This window comes from Cydia fagiglandana, chromosome 19, assembly GCF_963556715.1.
Source record: "Cydia fagiglandana chromosome 19, ilCydFagi1.1, whole genome shotgun sequence".
Taxonomy (NCBI): Eukaryota; Metazoa; Arthropoda; class Insecta; order Lepidoptera; family Tortricidae; genus Cydia; species Cydia fagiglandana.
In genome coordinates, this window is record NC_085950.1 from 9,205,593 (window position 1) to 9,220,216 (window position 14,624).

At 39.2% G+C, this 14,624-nt stretch overlaps 1 protein-coding gene across 1 annotated transcript in view; it reads right to left on the reverse strand.

The window, feature by feature from the left end:
• The window catches only part of LOC134673740 (solute carrier family 2, facilitated glucose transporter member 8-like), a 61,305-nt gene that overhangs the window by 6,398 nt on the left and 40,283 nt on the right, over window positions 1-14,624 (reverse strand). The window contains exons 4-6 of the mRNA XM_063531756.1: window positions 13,083-13,199; window positions 11,437-11,643; window positions 1,946-2,078 (exon numbers count right to left, since the gene is read on the reverse strand). Coding sequence (XP_063387826.1) covers window positions 1,946-2,078; window positions 11,437-11,643; window positions 13,083-13,199 — 457 coding nt within the window. The remainder of the gene's footprint in view (window positions 1-1,945; window positions 2,079-11,436; window positions 11,644-13,082; window positions 13,200-14,624) is intronic.

Here is a 14,624-nt window from a genome sequence, read left to right on the forward strand (position 1 = left end):
TTTGTAGCAGTAGCCTTAAAATCCCTTCTCACCCCCCTCTCAAACCTTATCTCCATTCATAACCCAACTCTCCCCGCGAAACCTACTCACCCCGTTTTACGGTACCTACCTAATTGTGTTTATGGTTTTTAAATAAAATACAGAATAATATAAAATAAAATATACCGTCAAACGGGATACGTGTACGGATATGATGGTAGTTTTTGTCTACGTGACAGCGTGATAAAACGGTGTTAGTCACTTTCTATCCCGCGGTGTTAAATAGAGACGATTATTTTATCACGTGGATAAAGCCATCCATAATAGGCTACATTCCTACTAGTCAAATCAGGTTCTTTTTTAGAACAGTCAAAACGATTTGCTAATATGGAATTTATATGAAAACGAATGTAGTGACGTCACAGTCAACTCACCTACTTTTCATATTTCAATCCGATATATTAAATAGAAATAGTGCTTAAAAATAACTGCTGCCTATGTTTCTCTCATGTAATCAGCCTAAAGCGGTTTCACTTTCGTGTTGTTTGCAATATCTGAGCTATTTATGTAACTCACATATTTTATGGGTATTGATTTCCGGTCTTTATCTTGTTTCTATTAAAAATCTTCGGCAGATCTTCTATTTAATAACCGCTTAACTTAGTGCTGTAGTTGGCACTTGGCAGACTGATCAATGTCACTCGGCCTGCCATGGTTTATTATAAAACTTTCCATACAATACAATTTAAAAAACAGTTTGGTGCAACCGGCCTTTAGTCACGCCGTAGTCTGGTAAATTTTCATTGCACGATAGAAAAGAGTTTTATTTAAAACCCCCGAAGCAGTAAAAAAAATATTGAATAAATAAAATAAATAAATAAATAAATATTATAGGACATTCTTACACATATTGACTAAGTCCCACAGTAAGCTCAAGAAGGCTTGTATTGTGGGTACTCAGACAACGATATATGTATATAATATACAAATACTTAAATACATAGAAAACATCCATGACTCAGGAACAAATATCTGTATCATCATACAAATAAATGCCCTTACTGGGATTCGAACCCAGGACCATCGGCTTCGCAGGCAGGGTCACTACCCACTAGGCCAGACCGGTCGTCGGTTGAATGCCGTCAGTTTACTAAAAACTTAATTTTGAACAATTTGCACACCACTGTAGGTTAGATCGTAGTAGGAAGACTTAATTATTGAAGATGATAGTTTAGATTTGATAATTTGACCTTTACCAGTCACGTTTTAATTTTCAGGGTATAAAAATAAACTTGTCTATTTTTACATTTATTTAGATGTTTGAGAGTCGATTATGAATGCAAAGAGTTAGAATAGAATCCTAAATTTAAAATTTAAATTAATTATTTAATAGGTCTTTAGTCGAACTAAGACGAAATGTCACGAAATGAGCATATTGTTATTTATTAGTATTTTTTGGAACATTCTGACGTCAATAGTTTTTACTGACTATTAAAATATATGCTTTCAGATATTTATAATATAGGGTGTCTTGGCTACAACCAGTGCCCTTTTTCTGTTCCCTGTGGAAGTCCCTTTCTAAGAAAAGCTGTCAAAAAGAGATATCCGCTTGTATTACAAGTTACAAGCTTTTGAGAAACGGGCCTCAGGTCTTCGTCGTCGGCACAGGTTTTAATTAGTGTTAGATTGTAACAAACCCATTTATGCTCATCAAGGTGGCCTTCTGCATGGACCTGGTCAGCTGTTCCTCCAGCTGCAGTTTCCAGCACGGCTACCATGAGTTGGCATTTGACATTTACGCTAGCGACTGCGTGAACTCGACCGCACCAACACATCAATGCGAGCGAGATAGACTGCGATCGAGTTCACGCAGTCGCTAGCGTAAACGTGAAGTATCAACCTCATGGTACCTCAGTAGGTAATTTAGTCATGAGTGCAGCTGTCTGTATCGGATCGGTGAACTAACCTATGCTCATCCAGGTGGCCTTCTGCATGGACCTGGCCAGCTGCTCCTCTCTGTCCAGCTGTTGGATGACTTCTTCCAGGTCCTTGTTGTCTGTGCTGGTGTTACGCAGCCAAGCTAGAGCCTCACGTGCCTCCTGGAATAAAAGACATCATGTGAAGTTCTCAAGATTTATGAGAAGTACTCACGTTTAGAAGAACAAGAAAGCTGAAGCATTTTTAATTATTATTTATTTAATACGTCTTAGTACAACTAATATGTTATTTTGAAGTATATTCAAATCTTTGACACGAATGTTATTTTTTCATGAGGATGTTGCTACCATGGCAACGAGGTTAGACTTCTGAAAGAAGGTATGTTTGCATAGAGCATACTTCACACCCTCGGAAGCTTTAAGAATTTTAGGTTAAATTCTTAAGTCCCATTCTGGAACTCAAATCCTGTAGTCTGGGCCCGAATAGCGGCTTGGTAAATATGTCAGCGAGTTGGACTTCCCCAGGAACTTGTTGGACATTGAACTCTTCATTGCTTACACATTCTCTAACAAAGAAGTGTTTTAGTTTGATATGTTTGGTGCGCTTGTGATATTCGTATTTGGGGTTGTGCGCTAAGTAGACTGCTGACTTGTTGTCTAAATTTAAGACTGGCTTTTCCGTTTTTGTTAGATCATTAAACAATCTATTCAACCATAGTATTTCTTGAGCCGCTTCGCTCGCCGCTATGACTTCAGCCTCCGTTGAAGAAATAGAAACTGTGGTTTGCTTTTGGCTTCTCCAGCTTATAGCGGCGCCGGAGAATAGGCATACCATACCGGAAGTCGATCGTCCAGTAGACTGGTCTCCTCCATGATCTGCGTCGCTGTAGCAGACCAAGTGCGGCGTTGACTTTTTCGTAAATATTAGGCCCTTTTCTTGGGTCCCTTTCAGATATCTGAAGATGCGCTTCACTAGCATCACATCTTCCTTTTTAGGTGCTTCTAGATGTCTTGAGGCGACTCCAACAGCGTAGGAGATATCAGGCCTTGTACCTACGGACAGATATGCTAAGGCGCCTACGGCTTGCCTATAAGGGAAGTTTGACTTCACGTTTTCATCCGCTCCCGCATCATTATCTTTGATCAAGGGTGACGGTGCTGACTTGCAATGTGACATTCCATATTTTTCTAGGATTTTCTTGATATATGACTTTTGGCATAGAGATATGGAGTCTTTTTGCACGTTTATTTCCATTCCGAGGAAGTAAGACGCAGGTTTTGTCGTGATTTTGAATCTAGATTTTAGTTCCTTCAAAAACTCGTCACCTGCTGTCGTTGAGTTGTGCGCTACAAGTCCGTCATCCACGTAAAGAGCTATAGCGACTTTGGATTGGCCTTTGGTTCGCGTGAATAGGCATGGATCCGCTTCACTCTGCTTGAATCCAGTTTTCAGTAAAAACTCTGCTATGCAGGTATTCCAGCAGCGTGGCGCTTGCTTCAATCCGTAAAGGCTGCGTTTTAATTTACAGACTCTTTTAGTTCCATCACGATAACCTTCGGGCTGTTTCATATATAGTTCTTCCTTAACTTCGCCGTTTAGGAAGGCGGTCGTCACGTCGAACTGTGTCAGTTTCAGGTTTTCACGAGTAGCGACAGCAAGCAGTGAACGCACAGTGCTCAGACGAACCACTGGGCTGAACGTTCTGTCGTAGTCCACTCCAGGTATCTGGGAATAGCCTTTGATGACCATTCTGGCCTTGTACCTCTCGACGGAACCATCGGGGTTCATTTTTAACTTAAATACCCATTTGCATGGCAGGGCTTTGCGTCCTTTGGGTAGCTCGACCAGATCCCAAGTTTGGTTTTCTTTCAATGAGAGAATTTCACTCTTCATTGCTTCTTGCCATTTTTCGCTGTCTGGCGATTCCATAGCCTCTTTGAAAGTTTCAGGTTCCTTCGGTTTATGAAGATTTTCAACTTCTTCAGCTGCTGCCAAAATAAAATCGTCGTACCTTTTTGGAGCTGCGATGGTAGACCTGTCTCTCAAAGTTCGAGGTGGAGTTGAAGTTGAAGCATGTGGATCAAATGTTTCATTTAGATCTTCTACATCCTCAATATCAGAAGGTTCGTCATCATCGATGAAGTTGTGAGAACCGGAAAGAGATTCGTACTCGCTTTCATAGTTTTGTGGTTCCAATTGTTGAACTTCTTCAGTGCTGTTGACCGAGTTTGGTTGCAACGTATCATCGAGATCTTCGTCTTCCGAGTCGTTTACAGGTGTGACGTCTCCATCTTCATTGTCGTCAAGCTGTATTGTTACTTGCTTACGTGGTAATCTTGACGGTTTTGAAGGTTCTGGAGATTCGAAGGAACAATCATTGTTGAAGATATTGGTGATGTCGTTTTTGTTTGTGTCGTCGTAAAACATGGATTTCATCACACGGATGTCCTTCGATATTACCACTTTGTTTTTGGATGGTAGAAGAATCTTGAATGCTTTTGATGTTTCAGAGTAGCCAACGAACATGCCAGGAATTGCTTTTGGTGCAAATTTGTGACCATTGGTGCCTTTAATGAGAACAAAAGTTTTAGAGCCAAATATATACAGGTGGTGAATAATTGGTTTTCTACCAACCCATAGTTCAAATGGTGTTTTGTTTTCTATAGCACTGTTTAAGTTCCTGTTAGACAAATAGTTCGCTGTCATGATTGCTTCACCCCAGCATTTTAGTGGCGCGTTTGCGTCGATCATTAAGGCTCTAGCTTTTTCAATCAGGGTACGGTTTTTTCTTTCTGCTAATCCATTTTGGTGCAGTGTGTGCGGGGCACTAAGTCTTCTCTGTATCCCGCAGCGTTTCAGATAAGCGTCGAAGTCCCTGTTGATATATTCGGTGCCATTATCGGATTGTAATACCTTGAGTTTGTTCCCCGTGTGCGTTTCTGTTAACTCTTTGAACTCTTTAAATTTTTCTAAGACTTCGCTCTTGCATTTCAGCAGGTAAACTCGGCTGTATCGGGAGTAATCGTCGATGAATGTGACGAAGTACTTGTTACCGCTTATTGTGGGAGTTCGTATAGGTCCACAAACGTCAGAGTGAACTATTTGTAAGCGTTCAGTCGTTCTTTGAGTTGTTTTCTCGCGAGGAGCCGGTACTCGATGCATTTTTGCTTGAATGCACGCTTCACATTCCGGTAATGTCTCTTTAGGATTAAATTGCAAGCCAATTATGTTTTGATTTTGAAGTGCTAATTTCATGTCTTTGGTGTTCATGTGTCCCAATTTCTTATGACAATCTTCGATGCTAGATGATTCAATTTTTGTGGTAATTGTAGGTGTTTCATCATCATCAGTGGCCAGGTTGTAGCACTCATGCTTGCTTGGTTTAATATAATAGAGACCGTTTTCTTTGTAGGCAGTGAGAATAATCTTATCTTTTGGATTGTTTACTATTGCCTTGTTTTTTTGTGAATAGAACTGTACACCCAGCGTCCGTTATCTTACTGACAGACATTAGGTTGGTGCATAGGCTAGGTACATATAGTGTGTCTTTCAGGTGTGTGAGTGCATCACCGCTGCCATTTTTTGTAATAAAAGACACTGTACCTTTCCCTTCAATTTCTGCAGTAAAGTCTTCAGTTGCGAAGTTTAGTTGACTGGAAGTTTTTTCAATTTTCTTAAACAGGTCTCTTTGAAACGTCATGTGAGAGGTACAGCCGCTGTCCACAATCCATTTACTGTCTTCGAGCTTCTTATTTTTTGTTAGAAGACATTGCTGCGAAGCGATGTGGTTTCGATGAGATGTAGATTTTTGTTTTTGTTGTTCTGGTTTCTCATTCTTTTTATTCCAGCAGCTTGTACAAATTTTGTGCGTTCTGCGTTTAAAAATGTTGCCTTTTCTTTTGCAAATTTTACAGGACGCGTATAATGCTTCTTCTTCATATGAGGATCCAGGTACGTCATCATTGGTCACGTTATTGTTATGCCGGGCTTCAAACTCTTCCAGAATTTTCGTTTTAAGCTCATCAGGCTTAGGTAGAGTGTCCCGCGTTTCAATTGCAACCCTGAAATTCTCATATTCGGGAGAGAGACTGTATAACATCATGATGGTTAACAAGTCTTCGTTTATAGTAACATCCATATCAGCCAGCTTGTCAACTGTGTCCATAAATTTGTTCAAGTGTGCTCGTACATCTTGATTGTCTAATTTAGTTAGGATCAGCTGTTTAAGTAGGGTGGCTTTACGCGCAGGTCCCTTACTGGCATATGTGTTCTTTAATTTGTCCCATACTTCTTTCGCAGTGCCGCAGTTTTTAATTTGTTTAAGCTCGGATGGAGCGATAATCAGGACGAGTTCACATTTCGCTAATCGATCCTTTTCTTTTGTGTCGGCAGTTGCATCAACAGCCAAGGCTGTTTCAACATATTTAAATAATTTATGTCGTACTAGGACGGCTTCGGCTTGAATTACCCAAGTGTCGTAATTATCCTTTGTGAGTGGATCAATTTTTATGTTCGACATTTCGACTTGGTACTCGTACTTACAGTTTCACCTCTGCTACCATGTGAAGTTCTCAAGATTTATGAGAAGAAGTCACGTTTAGAAGAACAAGAAAGCTGAAGCATTTTTAATTAATTATATTTAATTATTACGTCTTAGTACAATGCATATGTTGTTTGAAGTATATTCAAATCTTTGACACGAATGTTATTTTTTCATGAGGATGTTGCTACCATGGCAACGAGGTTAGACTTCTGAAAGAAGGTATGTTTGCATAGAGCATACTTCACACATCATTTAATTCGGCAAAAGCTAATATTAACCTGTTTAACGACCATCATATAACTAATTGATGCAAAGGACCCACGTTTGACGTACGTCTGATACTGAGTCGCTTCGACCCAAATTGAGTTAGTATCATACGGGTGATACTCGCTAGGACGCTCCACGGGTTAAAAAATACCTATGTACTTAGATGGCGCTCTTTTACATTATATATTTTCTAGCCGACCTATAAAAAAGGCATTGCCACTGTGTTTTGAATTTCTACTTCTACTTTGACGAGAGACGGAAGATGGATATACGGACACCATACAGTCCAAAACACAACGTCTTACTATGGCGAACTTGATTTTAGAAAAGTGGACAGGCTATACTTGACAGGCAATCTATTATATTGTAGATCTGGAGGTCTAGCATAAGTTGCGTTCTCGCGCGCGAGTCCATACTTGAAGACGCGTTTGATGTACCTATGGAGTCGCGCGCGAGAACGCAACTCATGCTAGCAGGTCTGGTGTGTGAGATACTTATTAAGTAATTAATCACATGGGTGCAAAGTCTATTATCAACTGTCAATTTTAACATTAAAGGGTTACCACATTACCCTATTTCACTTCGTCGTAGTCGACAAGTCATACAAAAAACCTATCCGTGAGTTGTCCCCCAATTTCCGTATACTTTGGGCGCATACTAATTGCTTCCTCATAGTTTGCCACCTCAATAGATAACGCTAAAAAACTATCAATGGGTGCTGTTGCTTATTTCTATTCGCATTTCGTTTAGTCGAGTTTTGAATACTTTGTAACTTGAGATCATCGTTTATACATCTAGTCAATTGTACCTACTTACCTAATATTTTGCACAACGAAGTAGAACAATAATTGGCACAAATGGTACTTTTAGAGTCAGTAAATTCATGATAAATTATTTTTATTAATAACTTTTACACTTTTATCTTACTCAAGGTTCTCACAATGAACCCTTAAATTTGATATATTATAACACGATATAGTTTGTTAAACTTTGTTCTTAAATTGTCTTGTTTACTCCCCAAAAGTGGCCCCTATGTACCTATAAATTCATTTATTTTATTACGTCTGTCATTGGGTTACAAAATTACATAAGGTGTACCAAATTTCAACTTAATTAATCCAGTAGTTTCGGAGCAAATAAGCTGTGACAGACGCACGAGTAATCCTATTAAGAGATCCGTTTTATCCTTTTGAGGCACGGAACCCTAAAAATGTATCGATATAACAAATCCCAACGGAAGTCACGTGACCGTTTCCATATAATTCCAGTTCCGATTGGCGTTTTCTACGATTGTCATTTTGCTAAGTTCTTGGGTCCATTTCATTCATGCATTTGGACGTGCGTTCATATCGTACCTAGCTAGTACTTTAATTAAGCTAACCAGTATAGTTAGATTCTAATTTTAGCTCAACCAGAGCCGTTAGGGTTATTAAAGCTTTGCAACATAGAAGTAAGGCTTGAGTTAAATGTGCGGTTTCCGATTTCACTATATATTTAAGTCTAGAGTCTAGCGATGATAAGGTTAAGAGTTATTTTGTACGATGTGTATAATACGTATGTTTTGTTTATTTAGTTTAATCGGTTTGGCATTATTTTATCCTCTATTAATGTATTATCATTTTGAAAATCGGTTCTGACAAACGATTTTAATGATTACGATGACAATTGTAACTTATTGCTGCTAAAGACGAAAAATAGTTAACTAAGATATCTACATAATTTTAAATGAGTCATCTGACTACTAAGCAAAGTAAAGGAAAAATCTGACAAAAAATATATTTCCGAAAGTATAACGGTTTTCCTAAAATAACCTGTAAACCGACCAATATAAATAAAAATTAATGCCTATTTTAACTATAAATTATAAATATAGCTACCTATATAACAAAAATAAATTAGCTGCCTTTTAATTTCTATCAAATTAATTCCGCGATCGCAGATTTCTACATGTGTTGTCATATTACCATAAAAGGCATAAATAAACATCACACATTTACAAGCCATACATTACTGTCGAGTCCTTCGCTAAAACCACTTTCGTCTTGCGTATGCGCATGCTTTAACTGATCTTGACGTACGGCGCGATTCGGGAAATGAATAAAACATTCACTAGATATGAAATAGTAAAGATATGTGACGTTCCACGACAAAAGGTACCATTGCCCCGGCTGAATATTGTAGCGGCGTTAATAATAGCGTAAGCGGCAACCGCCACAAGGTACCTTTTCCCGTGGAACGTCACATATCTTTACTATTTCATATCTAGTGCATCTCTAATTCATTTCCCGAAACGCGCCGGTAGACGATTAAGGTGTAACTGAACTATAGGCTGTTTTACTAACAAGTCACTATACTAATAATACTAATTACTTACGCTTCTTCTTCCCCGCGTTATCCCGGCATTCTGCCACGGCTCATGGGAGCCTGGGGTCCGCTTGACAACTAATCCCATGATTTGACGTAGGCACTAGTTTTACGAAAGCGACTGCCATCTGACCTTCCAACCCAGAGGGTAAACTAGGCCTTATTGGGATTAGGCCGGTTTCCTCACGATGTTTTCCTTCACCGAAAAGCGACTGGCAAATATCAAATGATATTTCGTACATAAGTTCCGAAAAACTCATTGGTACGAGCCGGGGTTTGAACCCGCGACCTCCAGATTGCAAGTCGCACGCTCTTACCGCTAGGCCACCAGCGCTTCCTAATACTAATTACTTACGCTAATATTTACGAAACGTCAAGACCAGATAGAGTTGGGCCGTTGGACGTAGCAAACTCTGCATACATACTCGTATACTGCATTCTATGAAAATATGACACTTAATAATGACACTTTGTTGTCGATGTTTTGACATGTGTTTTTGACATTAAAGATATTGAATTGAATTGATGCGAAGGTAGACGGACTCTAGACTTAGATTCTAGGTGTCCGGATTCTAGGACTAGCACTGAACCCTTTACCATAGATGGCAGTTATAGGCAATATTGAACTGTATTAACAGCCATTAAAGTTCAAATTTAAAGAAATATTTTTAGGCATCAAGGCCGCGTCGTACTCTCGCGACAGTAATAATGAAATGAAATGAAATGAAAATCTTTATTTCAGGCAACTAATACTACTACTTAAAATAATACTACTACTAATACTTTAATGCAGTTGCAGATGTGCCGTTGACATCCAAATGTCACCAGAGGAAACACACACACACACACACACACACACACACACACACACACACACACACACACCACACACACACACACACACACACACACACACACACACACACACACACACAGAGATAGAAAGAGACAGAGAAAGACAAGAGGTCGACACACAAAAGAAAACAATTCAGTTGGCAATTGTTACCAATGTATAATTTTGTCTAGACAATTTTATTATCTTAAACATACTATGAGATTTTGTCAAATGATCACCGTCTCTACTTGTTTAGAAAACTTATCTTATCGCAAAGAATTTCTTATTCACATATATTTATGTACACAAGCAGCTCTTTTACAAGGAGATTATTTTTTGTGACTTTCACCTGTCATCGCTTTAATTTACTTTAGTCTTGAAAGTTCACCTTCATTAAAATTTAATTAATAAGTTGAAAGTTCATAGAAAGCCTCGGTGGTCACGTGATGCTTTCTATAGAAAACAAAACTGTTGGACGCCTCCGCCCGGACCCGGACTATTCTAGCGTGAGTCATTCTTAAAGCGATCCCGTCCAGACAACCTATTATTTTTAATAGATATCAAATAATAGTGCCTAATGCCAAGTATTAAGGGTTTTATAATATGAATATGCATGTCCATAATTGAACCTTGTTAAATTGCACAACGGGACTTAATCGGGTACAAAATTTTTAAGATTTACCTCCGACGTTTCGAGGACGGCGTTGTCCTCGTGGTCTTGGAGAAGACATAATTGTATCTGTTGATCGTGATATGGATCGTGATATGTGCTGCTGTCAGTAATAAATATAATAAAAGACCAGATAGCCCAGGTTTTGGGACATACACTGACCTGAATCTTCCCCTGTTTCACCAGGAACACAGGAGTTTCTGGCATCGCCAGGAACGCGACCAGATGCAGCACAGGAACTGCCGTGCACAGCCACAGCATGCTGCCGAAGGACGGGAGGTCCCCGGCCACGTAGACCACCAGGTAGCCCAGGTTTTGGGACATAAACTGACCTGAATCTTTCCCTGTTTGACCAGGAACACAGGCGTCTCGGGACGCTAAGAACGCTACCAGATGCAGCACTGGAACTGCCGTGCACAGCCACAGCACGCTGCCGAAGGACAAGAGGTCCCCGGACACGTAGACCACCAGGTAGCCCACGTTTTGGGACATAAACTGACCTGAATCTTCCATTGTTTGACCAGGAACACAGGCGTCTCGGGCATCACCAGGAACGCTACTAGATGCAGCACCGGCACTGCTGTGCACAGCCACAGCACGCTGCCGAAGGTCAGGAGTTCTCCGGGCACGTAGACCACCAGGTTTCACAGGTTTTGGGAGATAAACTGACCTGTATCTTCCCCTGTTTCACCAAGAACACAGGAGTTTCTGGCATCGCCAGGAACGCGACCAGATGCAGCACAGGAACTGCCGTGCACAACCACAGCACGCTGCCAAAGGACAGGAGGTCCCCGGCCACGTAGACCACCAGGTAGCTCAGGATTTGGGACATAGACTGACCTGAATCTTCCCCTGTTTCACCAGGAACACAGGCGTCTCGGGCATCGCCAGGAACGCGACCAGATGCAGCACTGGAACTGCCGTGCACAGCCACAGCACGCTGCCGAAGGACAGGAGGTCCCCGGCCACGTAGACCACCAGGTAGCCCAGGTTTTGGGATAGGATGAAGAGGGAGCCGAGAGCGCCGCGGACATTGTCTGATGCGATCTGTTGAGCAAGAAATATTCGTCTGGTTAGTTAGTAAGTTAGTTAGGTTAGATTTAAGAACTTAGTTAAGAATTAGCTTTAGGTTTTTTCTGGTTGGGGACTGAAAATCAGCGGTCTCGCTGAGTCTCATCCATTTTACTGCACAAATTTTTGTAAATTCTACCTGTTTTTTTATTGTACTTGCAAATCGTTGTATTTTTATTTTGTGTCGGTAAATAAATATCTTTTTAATTTTTATTTTTTTATTTAAATATCCCGTCATAAATGTGAAATGAGAGCAAAAGTTCAATATTAAGTTTAATACTTATTATGTTATTAATTTGTTTATTCATCACAAATATTTCTTCCTGAGTTATGGATGTTTTCTATCTATATAATATAACGTATTTATATATATGTGTATATTATATATATCGTCGTCTAGTAACCACAACACACATTGAGCTTACCGTGGGACTAGGCCGATATGTGTAAAATTGTCTTATAATATTTATTTATTTATTAAGTTGGACTTCCTGCCACCAAGAAAATATCATCACATTCAAAACATCAGTAAAGTAACTAAGTCCCTGTATGTTGTACATAAGTTAATTCTTTAATGTTCGAAAATCTAAAAGTTTAAATGAACTACGTATTAGTGTCTTTATGTTGGCAATATGTACAACGTTTATTGAGTATAAATGTCCCAAGACAAGACTTACAATATTATACCTATCAGACGTCTGTAATGCATAACATATCGATTGGAAGGAATGTTTAGAATTCTATTACATAATTCACGTGTTTGACACAGTATGCCGACGTTTCCATAACCATGTATTGTTGATAATATGAATGTTTTGAAGCCGTTAAGAATTTCGCAGCCTGACTTGATCTGATATCGGCTAGACTTACCTTTAGCAGTGTGATACTGGCAACTGGTAATAATTATTACACTCTTTATGATTTTAATATTATAGAAATCATAAAAAATATGCAATCCTTGTAATCAAACAGCCGCCTGCTACCGAGTTTTTGAAATTGACGCGTTTTTTCAGGTTCAGCTTTCATTAGGTACCTATTCAGGCCATTCTTGTCCACAGGTCTTACTTCTCGAATGGCAAAACCATGGGGGGCCCGTGAGCTCTACAGCTCTCAGAGTCGCTAGTATAATAACAGAATAAGTAATAGTACTACCGTACAGAAAGTACACTTCCTACAAAACCGAAGTTTGACAGCGATTCAGGATCGAATCATGATATCCCTTTCTAACTAGCACTATCCCTTTCGACTATTTAGGGTTGTCAAAATTCAAGTAATTATCTTATCTGTGGTCGTGCACGCAAAGGGACGTCAAGTTGTGTCAACCCTAATAATTGCTCGGAGCAATGCTGAGCCGAACGGAACCGAGTTTGCCCGAAGTCAGGAGTGTCCGCCCACTGGTATAATATAATACTAACCTCTTTCAGGTACAGTGGCGTGACCACATAGCATCCAGCGCAGGCCAGGCCGGCGACGGCGCGCGACGTTATTAACGCCCAAGGGGCTAGAGAGAACATAGTTATGGCCCAGCTGATCTGAAACAACAGACATTTTGTGTTAAATTGTGTTCTGAAAGATTATTATTACATACTTACATTTAAAAATATGAGGGACTCGGGAAAATTCGTTTTGTTATTTTATAAATGAAGTTTTAGTTTTACCAATAACCTATACATAGTTTTCCTCAAACTAATATTATGTAATCAAAACAACTGCCGGGGAGTAATTAAAACACCCGCGACCAATTACAGAAAACAGTCGTAAATGTTACTATGTAGTTAGGCAATAAAAATGCCTAAAACACGTGATCAAAAGTGGCTTAAAACAAACATTTTAGCCTAGCGCTTTTAACCTACCTAATCTCAATTTACAGACAGTTTTTAGCTCATTCATTAGGAAAACCTTGAAGTGTCTACATACATATTTAGGTACTATTAATTATAATAAAATAAATTCAAACTATATCTAACATAATGACATTGCTATAATTATAAATGTTTATTCGCCTGATGAATCGGCGATTGAGAATTGAATAGGTATATAATTATATATAATTGTTTTGGTAGTTATCTAACCTGAGATAAAGTGTGGGGTGGCCCAGATTGTGTCGGTTTTTTACCGACGAGGAGCTTTCGACTAGTGTTTATAGCCGACATAACAGTTTAACGACTTATACGCGAAGTCCCGATCAGAGGCTAATATGTTCATAAATAAAAATCCTTGTTGATATCAAAAGCAGATAATTCTAATGCTATCCACATCAATCCAACTCCTTAATTGATAGCTACACCATAATTAGTGCCAATAAACCGAGATAATCGAGAGTGAACTAGAATTTACCCATCGGTACTACTAATCTTGGGTAGTTAGGTTAGTATCTTATTATGGTTGATTAGTACAGTTTTATTATTTAACTTAAAAGCTATAAAACTGTACATGCGTATAAAAATACGAGTATGTAACAAAAAATAATGTTTCAGATTCGTGATAAGTAGTGGATTACATTTTCAAGTGTTTTTTAAATGTAAGATATTATCTTATAGGTATATTATGTACATATTAAATACTAGGTCTGCAACAAACTACTATGCATGTATGTATATTATATTAGTTCTAAGAAAGCCTAAAACGGTGACCTAGAGCGGTAGTCGTAGTCTATAATATGTTACTCTTCGAAGGCCGCAATAATATGTGACACTCTCTTATGGCTCTACAAATAAGATCGTGTCAGATATTTTCGCGGCCTTCGGGCCCGATTCGGATTATGAAATAGACATCTATTAACGATATGTTTAAGATCTAACCTGTCAGACATTTGCGCGATTCTGGAGATACTCTTGAACGATTTCCACAGGATATGACTTAGAGATCCAATTCACGTCTAATAGATATCATACTCTATCTAACGTAAAAGTGACATTGGTTGCCCGAATGGCCCTGCAAAAGAGAACTAGTTGATA